The 15,509-nt window shown below is 34.1% G+C and overlaps 1 protein-coding gene across 5 annotated transcripts in view; it reads left to right on the top strand.

Moving 5' to 3' along the window:
• NLN (neurolysin) overlaps positions 1-15,019 on the top strand; it is a 36,712-nt gene extending 21,693 nt beyond the window's left edge. For 4 of the 5 annotated variants that reach the window (XM_090132091.1, XM_090132092.1, XM_090132090.1 and 1 more), the window contains 9 exons: positions 174-276; positions 1,260-1,420; positions 2,761-2,896; positions 4,887-5,253; positions 6,564-6,765; positions 9,260-9,446; positions 10,919-11,047; positions 11,508-11,644; positions 14,328-15,019. In XM_090132091.1, the coding sequence (XP_089988217.1) occupies positions 174-276; positions 1,260-1,420; positions 2,761-2,896; positions 4,887-5,253; positions 6,564-6,765; positions 9,260-9,446; positions 10,919-11,047; positions 11,508-11,644; positions 14,328-14,462 (1,557 nt within the window). In that variant the 3' untranslated portion in view covers positions 14,463-15,019. The remainder of the gene's footprint in view (positions 1-173; positions 277-1,259; positions 1,421-2,760; positions 2,897-4,886; positions 5,254-6,563; positions 6,766-9,259; positions 9,447-10,918; positions 11,048-11,507; positions 11,645-14,327) is intronic. The other variant, XM_031611606.2, reaches the window with a different exon arrangement.
• The last annotated feature ends 490 nt before the right edge of the window (positions 15,020-15,509 follow it).

Below are 15,509 nucleotides of genomic sequence, written 5' to 3'. Positions count from 1 at the left end.
AATGAGCTCAGGCAGGGGAGATGTGATACTTCCTGCAATATGTTACTCAGCCAATAGCAGTATTCAGTGTAGGCTAGCAGAGAACCTAACAGGAAAAAATTAAATACTGTTCATGTGAAAGATTGCCAGTTGATTTTTTTTCCCCCACTAATTTTAGTTTATACCCGATATAGGAAATAATGAAAATGAAGAAAAAATTAAGTGAGCTGTGTATAGACTTCAACAAAAACCTGAATGAAGAAAATATGTTTCTTGTATTTTCCAAAGAAGAACTTGGTGAGTACTATGCTTGCATTTTTCCTTTCCTTAGCCTTTCAGTAATGCAGGTAGTCTTTTATTGGCCCACTGAATGATGGTTAGATAAAATGAAATTCCAGCTGTATTCCATTCTTAATTCTTCCCCAAGGAAAGTTTAGAATTACAACTTGCAGATGTTTAAAATTTCTTTGTAGATCTGTGCTTACTGAAGTATACACCTTGCATAAAGTTAGCATATCTGCCCTACCTTTTTATTTCTGTAACATTACTCATCTTTGCTTTTTTTCTCAGTTCTCCAATATCAGGCAATCCAGCATGTGTTATGTTCTTTACAACTATCTGAACAACTTTTCTGTCATGCAAGATATTTAAGCCACTGAATTCATTTAAATTGATCTAGCAGTCAATCTAGATTGTATTAAACAATCATACAAGGCTTGGTGTGGAAAGGACTTTAAGGCTCATCCCATTCCAACTGCTGTGAGCAGGATTGCCACTCACCAGATTAGGCTGCCCAGGGTCCTATCCATCTTGGCATTGAATGCCTCCAGGGATGGGGCATCCACACCTTCTATGGGCAACCTGTTCCAGTGTGTCATCACCCTCTGAGTAAAGAATTTCCTACTTGTACCTAACCTAAATGTATTTCACATAACAGAAGACTTAGAGATGCATTTCTGGAGAGCATAGCATAAAATATAAATTAAGATACTTTCTTACATCATGATTTGTTTTCATCTGGTATCTTTACATTTTTTCTCTTTTGCTCACTAGTAAAGCGTTTCAAAAATTTATTTTATTTGGCTTAGCAAGTATTAGGAAATAATAGCATTAATAATATTAGCAGACAGAAGAATTGTATTTCTTTTTAAACTCCTGATGTCAAATTAGGTAGCAGCAAAACAAATGCAATAATGTAACAAACAAAAAGAAAAAAAAGAAAAAAGAAGGGGTGAGTAGATTATTCTGGGAAATATTCTTTATTGAATTGTGTTCTGCAGAAGGCCTGCCTGATGACTTTATAAAGAGTTTAGAGAAGACTGAGGAAGACAAATATAAAATAACGTTAAAATATCCTCACTATTTTCCTGTTATGAAGAAGTGCTGCATTTCAGAAACAAGGAGAAAAATGGAATCTGCCTTTAACACCAGATGCAAAGAGGTACATTGTATATTGCCTTTTTTTACAAGGTAACAACAGGGTTAAAATATGGACATCAGATGTTAGATTTGAACTCTGTATGTTGTTTAGTACTGTGAAATTAAAACTTGTTAATATGATCCTCAGCATTTCCTTGCTTCACATGTGTGTATATGTATGCATCTTAGGATGTCAGTGGGTGCTGTTGATATAAGTGGCATTTTGAGAAAGTGATGACTTTCTCTACAGAGTTCTGTAGTTGCTTGCGCTGACTTCACAGATGGCAATGTCAGAACATGGCTTCTCTAGACCTTCAGGTTCTTCAGGATGGCAGTGATTATTTGAACATGTGTTCTAGTTATGAAATACAATTGAATGTGAAATTAATACATTGCATCTTGAGGAGGTCTTTAATTATATGTTAAAAAAACACTAATTTTTTTATAAAGATTCATTTAATTGAAAATATATCTGGAAATATAATTTGTTCAAAGAAGAGATGATTTCACAAACAATTTGTTTTATGCTGACATCTAAAAATAATTAAAAGGCTAGAAAAGATGGAAGTGTCTTTCAGCCGACAATTGTACCAACCATTCATTAGAGAACAATGTTAGATTTGTGCTTTTGTACTTGAAGTGCTGTGAAATGTGAAGACCACAAGATAAAATGACACCAACAGCTGTAAGTCAGAGCACTTAAAGGAGTATGCTGTTGTAACTAGGGGGGCAACTTCAAACTTGATACATTATACATAGCTTGATTTATTCATTTATTTATTTATTTATTTATCCTGAGAAATCTTGTTTTTCTAGAAATCAAGATAACATAGGAATCCTCTACAATATCTAGGTCAGGGCCTGGGGCTTTTGTGTTTCAGATCCCTTTCTCTGGCTGCTATTGTCAGAACATTGACAAACAAGCAAATAAGCTTTGAATGCTAGCACAGTAGCTTTGCAGTCTGTCTTAACCACTAACAAGCAATTAAGAATTTTGTTAGACATGTCCCTGTCATATTTTACATTTAAATGGTTGATAAATGAAATAATGTTTTTGCAAGAGTCAGGGATTTGTTATCCTTAAAACAACTGATATATCTTTTGATTAAGTGAAATAGATTAATTATAGTAGGGAATGTAATGGCTCAGATTGACTAGAAAGCTAGATGTCTCGCTACTTATGATCAAGTACTTTGAAAAATTTCAAAAATCTCGATAAGCTTATGGTCTTTTTTATATTTACGTCTTAAAGTGTCTTATTTTATATGTTTTTTTTATATTTTTTTACGGATGTTTATGTAATTGTTTGATAATGTAGATTTCCTGGTTTCACTTCACAGATTTGCCTGCTTTCTTTTTCAGGAGAACACCAAAATTCTTCAGCAGTTGCTTCCACTAAGGGCAAAAGTAGCAGAGCTGCTTGGTTATAATACTCACGCCAACTTTGTTTTGGAGGTAAACACTGCAAAGAGCACAGATAACGTAACGACCTTCTTAGGTTTGTTTTAATTTATAAATGATCTTTTTATATTTGCACTAGTAGTATGTCTCCTCAGTAAAGAAACATTGAAATACATGATTGGCAGTAGTATCTATCTATGTATCTAATGCCTCTGGGCCCCTGATTTTTATATCATAGCTGTACAAATTGCTCCATGATAGGGAGGTATAAGATAGAAATCTGTAAATAACTGCTTAATGACAGCCAATATAGAAAAGCTGTTATCATTCTCTGCTGCAAAATGCAGTTATCTTAATTTGGAACCAGAATAACATGTGCCACTGAAGTATATTCAGTTCAGAAGGCTGCAGCACAGTTTTCATTCCCTTTATATTAGCTGCAATTATTTATGTCCATGTAGCCTTAAGTGTTTCTTTCTATACATTGATAAAACAGCAATGAGTATAATAAAAAATCTGAGTATGTGATGATGTTAGTTCAGTGAACTGTATAAAATAAATAAAATTGGGAATGACTTGACTCCTCTGAAGACAAAAGCTCTCTAATGGAATTTGATCTGACAACTGAGATACTTTGACAGTGGTGCAGATTTCTGTAGCCATCCTGTTGATTCCAGGGCACTTTTACTCATTTTAGTGAAGAAGATTGTATATTTAGATATCACATAAAATCGAAACCCCCAAAACTACTCTGTACAGCAATAAGTTGTTCGGTGATGGTGTTTCGTTTTATTTATTTGCCTGAGTTTTAAGCACATTTGCAATATTTTGAACTCTTTTCTATCCAGTATATTTTCATAATTCTAAGTAGGATTACATTATACTGTAATGTATATGTGGATTTTTTAATTTGTTTTGAAGCTGACTTACTTCAAGATGTCCTGGTTATTGTGGTGGTGACATTAGCTCTTTTCAAGATCATATATATTTTTCTATTAAAAAATATTTTGTGGTAATTTTGGGGAGAACTTTCATCAAATTGTCAGCTTTAATTTACTAATTTTGTTCAATCTTCATGATTGAAGCATGACACAAGCATGACAGTATAATTTGCTATGTTTTGTTCATATACCTTCATGTTTTAAATCAATGTTCATAAGTTGATCTTATGGCTAGGAGGAAAATCTACCATTTTGCCCTGTGACATACTCTGAATTTAGTGTATTTTGGGCTGCAAACTATTAGTATTTATCAGTCATGTACAAGTATATAGTGCCTTATAGTCACACAAGAAACAGGAGTGCCAATACTTAAATTTTGCACTCCGTATGCCGTGACAGACCATTAACCTCAAATCCTAAAGAAAAGTGTCTGGTAGTTCAGAAATATTCAGAATACAATAAACAGAGCATGTACATCAAGGGAGTTTTGATAAACTTAAATATTTTGTATTCAGTGTATTGGTTTCATAGTGCTATGACCCTTCCTTTTCCAAGAAAAGCTATATTGGAAAAAACTGAGATCAATAAATTTGATACAGTGGCTGTGGTAGAAGAGTAGATAGCTATCATATAGCCAAGAGCTTTTGGTTTATTGCTGTTCAATAGAACTATAGCTAGAAATAGATCCGAATCTGATTTTAAATGATCTCAATAAAAGTGTGGGAATCCTTTGTTGCACTTCCACTAACTAACAGTAGTAGTGTTTGGCTGCTTCTGTGGAAACGCATTGAAAAAACTGAGGTTAGCTGAGGTAAAATACAAAGCCTCAAGCACATGTGTCAGGTGCTACTTTGTGTGTCAAGTGTTATTTTCCATTTTTTATGTCTTTGAATAAGTCCAAATTTACCAGAACCTTTCACAGTACTGCTAAGCTCCTCTGGATTTGTACATTGTTTACAGCATGTATGTATTAAAACTCATTAAGACAAGAAACCAATTTGCTTCCTGTTCATCAATAGATAGAAAACTCAAGCATACGCTTTTGGGACAGGTACTTAAAGTTATTTTACATAAATGTGATTGTGTTTTATAAGAATATACATTATAGTAAGGAACAAGCTGATTTAAAGGCAATTTTTGTTTCAGATGATTTGAGTGAGAAGCTAAAGCCATTGGTTGAGAAGGAAAGGGAATTCATTCTAGATTTGAAGAAAAAGGAATGTCAAGAGAGAAACTGTGATTATGATGGAAGAATCAATGCATGGGATCTTCATTATTATATGAACAAAACAGAAGAGCTGAAGTACTCCATAGATCAAGAAAAGCTGAAGGAATACTTCCCAATTGAGGCTGTTACAGAAGGCTTATTGAATATTTACCAAAAGCTGCTTGGACTTGCATTTGAGAAAGTAGAAAGTGCTCATGTTTGGCATGACAGTGTTACTCTTTATACAGTAAAGGACAATTCAACAGGAGAAACATTAGGGCAGTTCTACTTGGACCTTTATCCTCGGTATGACTTAGTGCTTTACATATATGTTTAAAATGAACTTGGCTTAGTGGGTTGCTGGTGCAGGTGAAATTAAATACATTGGGAAGTAAATATTTGTCCCTCTGGTGAGACTATTGCTGTTGGGCTGCTTTCAGATAGCATACTTTGTCTTTTTTTTTTTTTTTCTTCAGTACTGAGATATTTCCTGCTCATATTCACTTTTTGAAACATTAAAACTTTCTTCATTTTGTGTAGTATTGCTGACTGGTCAGTTACCCACCATTTCTCTTTTTTCCTTTCTAACCAAAACACCATGTTTTACTTTTCATTAATGTTTTAACTGCTCAGATCAGTCCTGTTCCTGTCTGTTCACTGTTTATCATTTCTCCCATTTCCTCTTTAAACTTTGTATACCTTATGTGTAGCTAGTTCTCTAAACTGCTAAAGAAGGTGTCAGATAGATCAGGACCCAAAAAAGATTGCTGTTGAGCACACCTTGAAATGTACTTCTAGGTTAATTTCTATTGCTCTTTAGCAATTTGCAGCAGGATCTGTGTGCTATCAAAGGTTAAGAGAGTCAACTAATTTGACAAAATTTGTTCTCAGCTATTCCTTTTTGGTCTTTTTCTTGCTGTTTTTAATTTCTTTTATAGTAATTGATATGTTCGTGCATTTTTTAAAGCATAAATTTATTTAAGACTTCTCTGAGTAAAGAAAAGCAGTGGATACAGTAGTATATATATTTTACTTTAAAAGTAGGCAGATTTTCTGCTTTATCTATTTGTCTGTTCTCTCCTTTCTGCGTCTAATGTGAATTTCCAAAGACATTTGTTAGTAAGACATTTCTGCCTTTACTACCCCATTGTCTTGTGTCTAGGGCAAAAGTTTCAAAATCATTCTTCCTTAAACTTGGATCGCACTGCAAATGCTTTAAACTGTATTCTTTTGTCTCCCATAATGAAAGGAAAGTTACTGCTTCAGAGAATAGACCATAGTCCTCTTTGTTACAGTGTTTATGAGTAGTTCAAAATAGAATTCGCATCTGAAGTATATATAATTTGAGTAAAAATTAAATTCTTGTAAATGCTGCTGTGAGTCTTCAAATAGTGTTATGTAAGTGCTGTTATCCCCTCTTCTGTTCTTGAGCAGAATCTTAAGCCTAGTGACTCAAAGAAGTCATAATAAAACTTTTGTATGGTCATCCTAACGAACAGATAGAATTTCTTCATTTAAAGCTTTAAAGAGACATCAGCTCATTGAACTTGTTCTTGAATATTCTGGTGAGCAGGATTGTGATTTCAAGATAATTTCTGAAATATTTTCTTGTACAGAGAGGGAAAGTATGGGCATGCAGCATGCTTTGGTCTCCAGCCTGGCTGTCTTCTCTCTGATGGCAGTAGAATGATGTCTGTAGCTGCTCTGGTAACCAATTTCACAAAACCAGGATCAGATCGCCCATCACTGCTGCGACATGATGAAGTAAAGACATACTTCCATGAGTTTGGTCACGTAATGCATCAGATATGTGCACAGGTTAGTGATGTTTCAGTTTCAATTTTCTTATGTTTTTCGTAGCCTCCAAGCAATAGATAAGTTTATTTTGGCAATTTTATAATTTTAGCAAAGGATATGTACATTTTTATGGTTATATTTCAAGGTGACCAGTTGTATTGTCTGTTTTTGATCTCCACTTAAAACAACACAGCAGTGAATACGCTTTTCAAAAAATATTTTGAAAAGAACATCTACTTTTACATTTGCACCATGTGGGTATTAGTGACAATTAGATAGATCCACGTGTAAGGTAGAGAAGGTGCTCAGTTGTGACTTCTGTTACAGCTGTTTGATGTCCTTTTACTACTCTTTGTAGCATACTAGATTTCAGAAACAAACAAAAAGTCTACTATCCTCATTAGTGCAAATGATTTATGAATTCATATATTTATGTCCTTAACCTCCATTGTTTTTGTATTACACTTGAGAGCTATCATTCTTCCTAATAAAAACATAAAGCAAGTCTTGCCTGAGCTATTGTATTTTCTGCTCTCACATCTCATGGTAAGGTTTCTCACTGTCACCAGAAAAAAGTGAAACAATTTTGCAGATTTTGCACCAAAGTATCAATAAATTATAACATTTCCTGTTTCATTTTTCCTTTCTTCTGTCAGAATTAATCTTAAATACTGAATTTGTTGTTAGCCTAATGGAAACTTTGTATTTCAGAAAAAAAGGGAAGTTGCTGTGTTTATTCACTAAAAAAATCACATAATTATCCACAAAATCCAAACATTGTGTGGTGTTGCTGTGATCTATAAAACAGTACCAATTCATAAAATCAGAGCAATATAATGCACATTGGATTTTAATTATGTCCTCAACCACAGAGCCTAGGACTGCAGAAAAAGTGAATAGATACATACAAATCCACGTATTAAATCTAGAGTTAAACAAATGATGCTCAAGCACATTTAAGAGCAAGTAGCTAGGCATTCGCTTATATTTTTGCATCTTGAAAGTGATGATAATGTGATCATCTTCACCTGAAGACAGTTCAGAAAACAAAAAATAAATAAAGAGATTGAGAAATAAAACCTGTTCTTTTTTTCTCAATTACCTGAGAGGTGTTTATGAATTAGATACATTCAGCATTACTGCAAAATCCTGGAAGCTGATGAAGATGTTCCTGGCTGTTGTAGAGTCCTGTCTGGGCAATCCCAATGTACATCTCCACTTGCTGAGAACTGCACATAAGTCAGGGAGCTTTCTTTCCAATTGTCTCTCACTGCTGTGCTGTTCTCTGCATGCATTGCTACTGTGCTCACTGCTGTTGTATTTTATGTGAATAATTTAATGGATTAGTATATACACCAGCAAATAACTTCTATGTCACACATAGGAACATCCTGTGCTCTGAGATTTTTCACATGCAAAGCAGTGTCTTTTTCATTTGCTGATTTCTTTTTTGAGCATGTTAAAACTTGATGTTTAAAGAATATAGGAGGATCTAGCTGAGTGGGAATCTGTGAGCAGCAGGTAAAGATCAGTGTTTGGAGGGCAGTAATGTGCTGGGAGTCTGCTGGCATGTGAAATATCAGGGTAGAGACAGGATCTTTTTATGATATTAGGGAAGGACAGCTAATCAAGTACCTGAACCAATTTTTTTTTTTTCTTTTTTTATTAGCATGGTACAGTTATGTTTGAGTAAAAGAGACTATCTGATGCCAATAAAGTCCTGTACTCCTCCTTGCCTTTTACTCTAGCTGCTTCTATCACTAGTCTATTCCATCTGATGGTTCTTCACTTACCTTTGTATCTACTGTTAAGCAACTGTAGGACAAAGATCTAGCCTGTTACAAGCTTAGATTTGAGTTATCAACAGGTGTAAATGAAAGCAAATATTCTTATTTTCTCCTGTTTTTCTGATATGCATGTGACATAGCCATCAGTTCAATGTATGCTCTATTATTACACATGATTTTTTTTTGGTAGCCCTGCAAGAAAGCAAGTTCCAAAGCCACTGCTCTTTTGGGAATCATTTCCTAATGAAATATGTATGCCCTATTTCCCGATTTGGGAAGTTGGGAGATTTTGTTTGCTTGGTTTTTTTTTTCCTTTTAGGATCTGAAGTGTTAGACTGCAATACAATAAGCAATTTTACAAGTGTAATATTGGAATTTATTTTTTTACTTTAGGGTAATATAACATAATTTTATAACAATTATCAAATCTTCCAATTGTCATAAGACAGCATGGAAATATTTGTGATGTGGTGTTAACCTGAGAAGTGAAAAGAATAGTAATAAAAAAATTGAAGTAGAGAATCACTGTCAGAGAATGGAGTAAGTAACTACTGCATAATCTATTTTGTTGCTTTTTAGTTGTCTAATATATGTATTTATGACCTTCTTTCTTTGAAGTTCAAAATCTTATTTTAATTGAAACACTGAAATTTCAATATCTGAAAATTTGTGTTCTTCCAGAAATCTTGGTTTCTATTTTGATTTAATACAATGGCTTTTCTTTTTAGACTGATTTTGCCAGGTTTAGTGGTACTAATGTGGAAACAGACTTCGTAGAGGTACCTTCACAAATGTTTGAGAACTGGGTGTGGGAAAAAGAACCGCTACAGCAAATGTCAAGACATTACAAAGATGAGAGCCATGTTGCAGATGCTCTCCTTGAGAAACTAGCTGCCTCTAGACTGGCAAATACAGGTATCTGTCCCTCTCACACAGTGTGTGTATAAAAAATGAATTTTGTTTAGAAATTTGGTTGGAAACTTCAGCCAAAGTACCATCTGTAGAACATAACATGCCCATTACTTTTCTTCTTTATGTACACTATCTCTGTCAGTGTTGTCAAGAATTAAGTGAGCTCTTTAAACCAAAAAGTTAAGCTAGTTGTCTTAATAATTCCTGAGTTTATTTGCTTGGTTATAACCATTAATAAAGGCTGTTCTGACGTATACCACTGCATGCAGGAACAGCAGCAGCTCTGGTTTTCCAGGCTTATCCAAAGGACTAATATACCTCTACAATTTTCCCTATGTTAATTTTATTTTATTTTATTTTATTTTATTTTATTTTATTTTATTTTATTTTATTTTATTTTATTTTATTTTATTTTATTTTATTTTATTTTTTTACCCCAGCAACTCCATTTATTCAATGTTGGGTGAGGGAGAGCATTGGTTTTCCAATTTTTTCTAGTAGCCCCAGACAGACACTGTGCATTATTCGTATAGAAGTATCAGATTTTCTGCACATGTATTATACATTTCATTTGCACATGTTGTTTGACATAAATGAAAGTTGCTTGCAAGTTTACTAAATGTGCTTACGTACATGATACAAGAAGTGTTGCAGCCTTTCACTGCTCAAACAGCCTCTTAACTTCTGAATCCAGAATCATAACTCTGTGTTCTCCACTTCAGTAGGTACACTGCATTCCCAAACCAAGGTCCCAGTTCTGCTGTCTTTCCACAAGTTGTCTCCATCTTGTCTTTATCTCAAGATTAGTGAGACTAATTTAATGTTATTACCCCTCATCTCATTATTATTATGTCTCTCTTTCCACTCTGTCCCTGTAATCAGAGCTCCCCACACAGCATCATTTATCGTGCAATTTATGTCATTAAAGTACTGCTGTTCATCTCATTCTTCTTCCCTATCCTGAACAAGAAGTGCCTGTCCTTTCAGCTGATACAGGCACTGTAACTACGTAAGCATTTTATGCAGAGTAGAGATTCATATCTTGTAGTTTCTTCAAAATATCAGAGCCTACAGCAGCAGCAGTTCTTGCTATTCTTTGTGGTGTGAGGCAGTGTCATTACATACACTTACCATCATCTCTGCAAGCCCTGTATTAAATGGTAACTAGAATTGATGACTGCTGAGAACGCAATTTTAAATATTGGTATTTGCTTTTGAAATACCTGCTTTTATTAGTCTTTGATCTGTGAGGAAAGTAACACTTGAAAATATGGGCCTTATAATGGCGATTCAAAAATACTCCTATGCTTTTTTTCTTTTTTTTAGCTGAAGCGTTTGGATGGACATAACTCAAAGTTTTTTCTGTAGTTTAAATTCTAAAAATTTAGAATGTTTGTTGAGATCTTTCAATGAAAGGTGCTAAAGAAACTCCAGCTCCTTTGGTATTAGTAAATTGAATGTTCTTATTCCATCAGGGTTTTTAACCCTCCGCCAGATTGTTTTGAGCAAGGTTGACCAGGCACTCCATACAAAGCCATCTGTTGACCCAGGAGATGAATATGCCAAATACTGTATGGAGATCCTAGGAATTCCTGCAACCCCAGGTATATCAGTACAGTATGCCCAAATACTTTATTTAAATATGCCTCCCTATCCCAATAATGTTTGGCTTACAAAAAAAATCAAAGTTGTTGTTTGTAAAATAATCTAATTTATGAAGCTGAAATAATTATTTTGAAAATTGGAATAATCTCAGAGATATCTTCTGAAGGTAGATGAAAGTATCAAAAGCTGTACTTTTGCAAGTTATATTTTGGAGCTAGATGATGTGAATATTACATTAATATGCGTCAGACATGCAAGTAGACCAAAATGGAATTTTCCTTTTTTTAGTCACCAAAATATGTCTGATGCTTTTAGAGATGTACTCACACCTGTTATGTTAGTAATTTTGAATTATCTCATACAAATTCTTTATTTATTTCTTCAAATTTTGTATTTTTCATACATAAAAGAAATGACTGCATTTGATTTAAATTAATTAGTGTGAACCTACTTTTTAAGGAACGAACATGCCAGCTACCTTTGGGCATCTGGCAGGTGGTTACGACGGACAGTACTATGGATACCTCTGGAGCGAAGTTTTTTCCATGGACATCTTTTATAGCTGCTTTAAGAAAGAAGGCATAATGAATCCGAAGGTAGGTAACAAATACTTTCTTTCGAAGATTCCTGTTGTGATTTATGTCTGAAGCCACATTTATTGCAATTAGAAATTGCAATCGAAATTGTGTAGAAATAACATCTCAAGTACATTTCTTGTCAAGTTCAACTGAACTGAAAAAAAGCAGTGTGTAAATAATTTCTTTTGAAAATTAAATTGAAATTTTGAGGACTGCATGGATTTTATTATAACTATTATTTAAAGTCATATATTTTGCATTGCTTTGTGACTTTTAAGACATTAACATATATATCTTAATACTTTCCTCTTTAATTTTAAACAGAAAAAAGCATACTTCTCCATTGGAAGAGTAGATAAGTATTCTTCCACTGTGGAATATAAATAGTGCCTCAAACGTGTGGCATTTTTTATTTAAGTGTTACTTAGCAAATACAGTTTATTTTGTTCTTTCACAGCACACTGCAACTTAATTTTTTTTCTTCCTTACTTTTTCTCCCATGTGAGTTTTGAAGTTCAAGTCACTGATGGATTTTAGATTTACTGGGCTTTTTTTTTCTCTTTTGTAATTCTTCAGCCTCTTCTGCCTCCAGCATGTAAGAGGGAGGGACAGTCAGTATTGTAATCAGTAGTCCTACCAATTTGGACAATTTTTAAATTTCTCAACAATTATAGCATTGGAATTCTATGTGGAGATGCTACAGCTCTGTCATGGGAACAATCTTTTGATTTTCCTGCCTGTTCCCTCTTCACACAGCACATGCTTCTCAGGGTGATCAGTCTTTTTTGCTGTTACCGTTAGTCCTGGCCTTCAGAATTGTTTTGAGTGATTGTGCAGGCAAAACCCTGAGCCATAGTTTATCAGAACGGCTCTGTGACCTTTACTACACCCTAGGGATGAAAGTGCAGTTTATTCCAATTTTTTTGTGTAGGTGTTTGTTTTCTTTCTCAGTCTCTGAATGGGGACTTTGAGAAGAGTTCAGTTACAGAAGGTCTAAGTGGATATTTGCAGCTCAGAAGCAACTAGTGCTTCTTTTAAGGGAAGGTTCCTGTTCCAGCTAGGAAAATAGAAATAAAAATGGTTATTTGTGTATGTGTATTCACATGCATGGGCATGTGTGTGCCTGGCTCACTCTCTCATGTGTGCAAACATACTATGTTTGGATGTTCACATAACCTCGGGGGGAACTTATGCTGGAGATTTGCTCTCCCTTTCATGGCAGTACTATCCTCCTAAGTTGGTTCTCTTTTAATTTGTTTTTTTTTGTACTTGCATTCTATTCAGTGTACCAGTGTTCTGCAGGGTGGGAAAATTATCTTTTTTAAAAAGATGCTAGATACTAGTGAGATTTCTGTAGATACTCATAGTTGTTATGTCTAGATTTAGACTGCTTTTCACAACAGCAGGAAAGGAAGTCAGTTACAGTGTTACGACAAGGGCTTTAGAAATTTGGCTTACCTCTTCCTGTTAGAATAAGACTTCTCTTCCTGTTTTGAGCAAGTTATTGAAACTGGTTTAAGCATCTCTATCTGTAACAATTATTCTGCAAATACTAACATTGTTAATTGCCAAACTCCTAACTCTACGCACATTATCTGAAATTATTTCTGGTCTCTCTAGAACTGAGTAATCTGCTGGCCGGAAACACAGCAGCAAAAAGGCACATTTATACAAATAACACTTTGAAATCACGAGGAACAATACATTTTTTTTCTATTAACATTCAGGAAACTAACACAAATAGCAAAATACAAGCAGTCCTTCTTCAGTGATAGATTGTCTTATTCGCTTAGCTTTTTCCATCTGCTTTTTCAATGCCATTAAGTCATGGGAAGTCCATCAGGTAAAAATACCTCAGCTTGATTTTGCACTAGTGATCAGGAAGCAGTGTAGTTCTGTCTCATAGGTTTGACGTGTGAGGGAAAGATAATATGTACATGTACAGTGATTGAAGGGAAGAGTATTTTTTAATTTAATACTAAAAGCATCTAGGACTTCTACATGAAAAAATATTTTCTCATTCATACGTATGTCTCCGAGGCCCCAAATTCTCCAGATACATTCTTATAAATATGTTTTCTTTTTAAGAATGTCTTCCTTTAATATTGTCTAAGAAGCTCATTTCCTTTTTCCTAACATTAATTTCCTGCATTAATATTATTCTTGCTGAAAATATAAACTGGGTTAAGGTTCCATTTCTCTAACATACTTTAATTGGGAAATCATGTATATCCATGTATATATTAAATAGTTATGCATATAAAACATGTGTATGAGCCATGTTATTCCTCACTGGTATTTCTGTTTATCTCTGTACTGTCATTCCTCAAATACATATGGAAGAAAGAGAAATCATCAGTTAAGGGAGAATGAATGTTGAGGTTCTGTTTGCCTGCCTATTGATCATGTTATGGCTTATAGAATGACCTCCATAAGTTCAGCAAGTTTGTGTGATTGTAAATCCCAAAATAATGCAAAACCACAGGAAAAATCATTTTTGAGGTGATAGGTTAAATTTCTCCTGTCTTGAACTCTTCCAGCACATTTAAGTTGTATGTGTGGCATATTTTGTTTTGGTATTAAGAAAATCCAGAAAGAGAGGAGATGTATTTAAAAACCTACACAATTAGACATGACAGATATGTAAAAGTGGCAGCTTCCAAGGTAAGAAATACTAATGTTCTACTTTACCTTTTATCAGGCAGGGATGAAATACAGAAATCTTATTTTGAAACCTGGAGGATCTTTGGATGGGATGGATATGCTTCAAAATTTCTTGGAGCGTAAACCAAGCCAGAGAGCTTTCCTACTGAGTAAGGGACTGTGTGTTCAGTAAAACTATGCTTCCTTTGTAGTGACATAAATGTATGGAATGAGCTGGAAATGTCAGTGTGTTTCATATTTTATCTGTGTATCATTTTAGACAAATTGGGTTACTTTTTCATGATTTTTTAGAAATAAAAATGTAATTTTTAAATTGCACAGGACTACAGAATGCAAACATTAGGGGAAAAAAATCTGAGATGTGCAGAAGTTGAGAAATTTGTGTGGTAACTTCTTTTTTGAATTGTTATAGTACTAATCACTATGGGGATATTATGCCTTGTTTCTCTTTTAATAGATGCACTTAAACTGTATTGTGAATGAATTTTAAAACTGGGGATAAAAAGGGACATTACCAGCAATAAAAGAAACATTCATTTATATTCTGATTTTTCTATTGTATCAATGGCTCACAAATGTTTTTGGTGGAGTGGAAGTGTTTGATTTAATCATGTTTTCATCATCTAGCTTTCTGACAAATTCCAAGAAAGAGAACATGGACAAGACAGCTATACAGCATAGATACCTATATGATGCCTGTATATTTCATTTTGATGCATGCTAAATTCTTGTATTATTTATAACTTATATAGCATAAGTTAAAAAAAAAAAAAAAAAAAGTCCATCATTTGAGCTACTCTTCTTCCCTTCATAGAGGGACAACAAATCAAAATTTGACATCTGTCATTTCCCCATCTTTTTCACATCTCCTTTTTTTGTTGTTGTTAATCAAAACTCAGGCCTCTCTTTTCCAAACTATATTAACAGTGGCACTAAAAGTAATTAAAATGGTTTTGGTTGGGTTGTGAAAAAAGATACATAAGGAAAGTAAGGAAGATGTGTCCCCATTGAGAATACAGTGTTTTCCTATTGGTCCTCTTCAGTGTACTGAAATGCAGAAGTAATACTAAACAGCTTCATAGATTTGATGATTTCAGATGAGGGCATAGGAAAGTAATTAAAAATTATTCGCCCATTTTTTTTCTGCAAGATGGGAAAAATGAATCTTAGAAGCCAAATTGCTAGTCCAAATGCACTTGTCACAAAGTAAGTTATACTT

The sequence above is a fragment of the Phasianus colchicus genome, chromosome Z (assembly GCF_987193195.1).
Source record: "Phasianus colchicus chromosome Z, bPhaCol1.hap1.1, whole genome shotgun sequence".
Classification (NCBI taxonomy): Eukaryota; Metazoa; Chordata; class Aves; order Galliformes; family Phasianidae; genus Phasianus; species Phasianus colchicus.
This window is presented reverse-complemented; position numbering and strand designations above follow the sequence as displayed.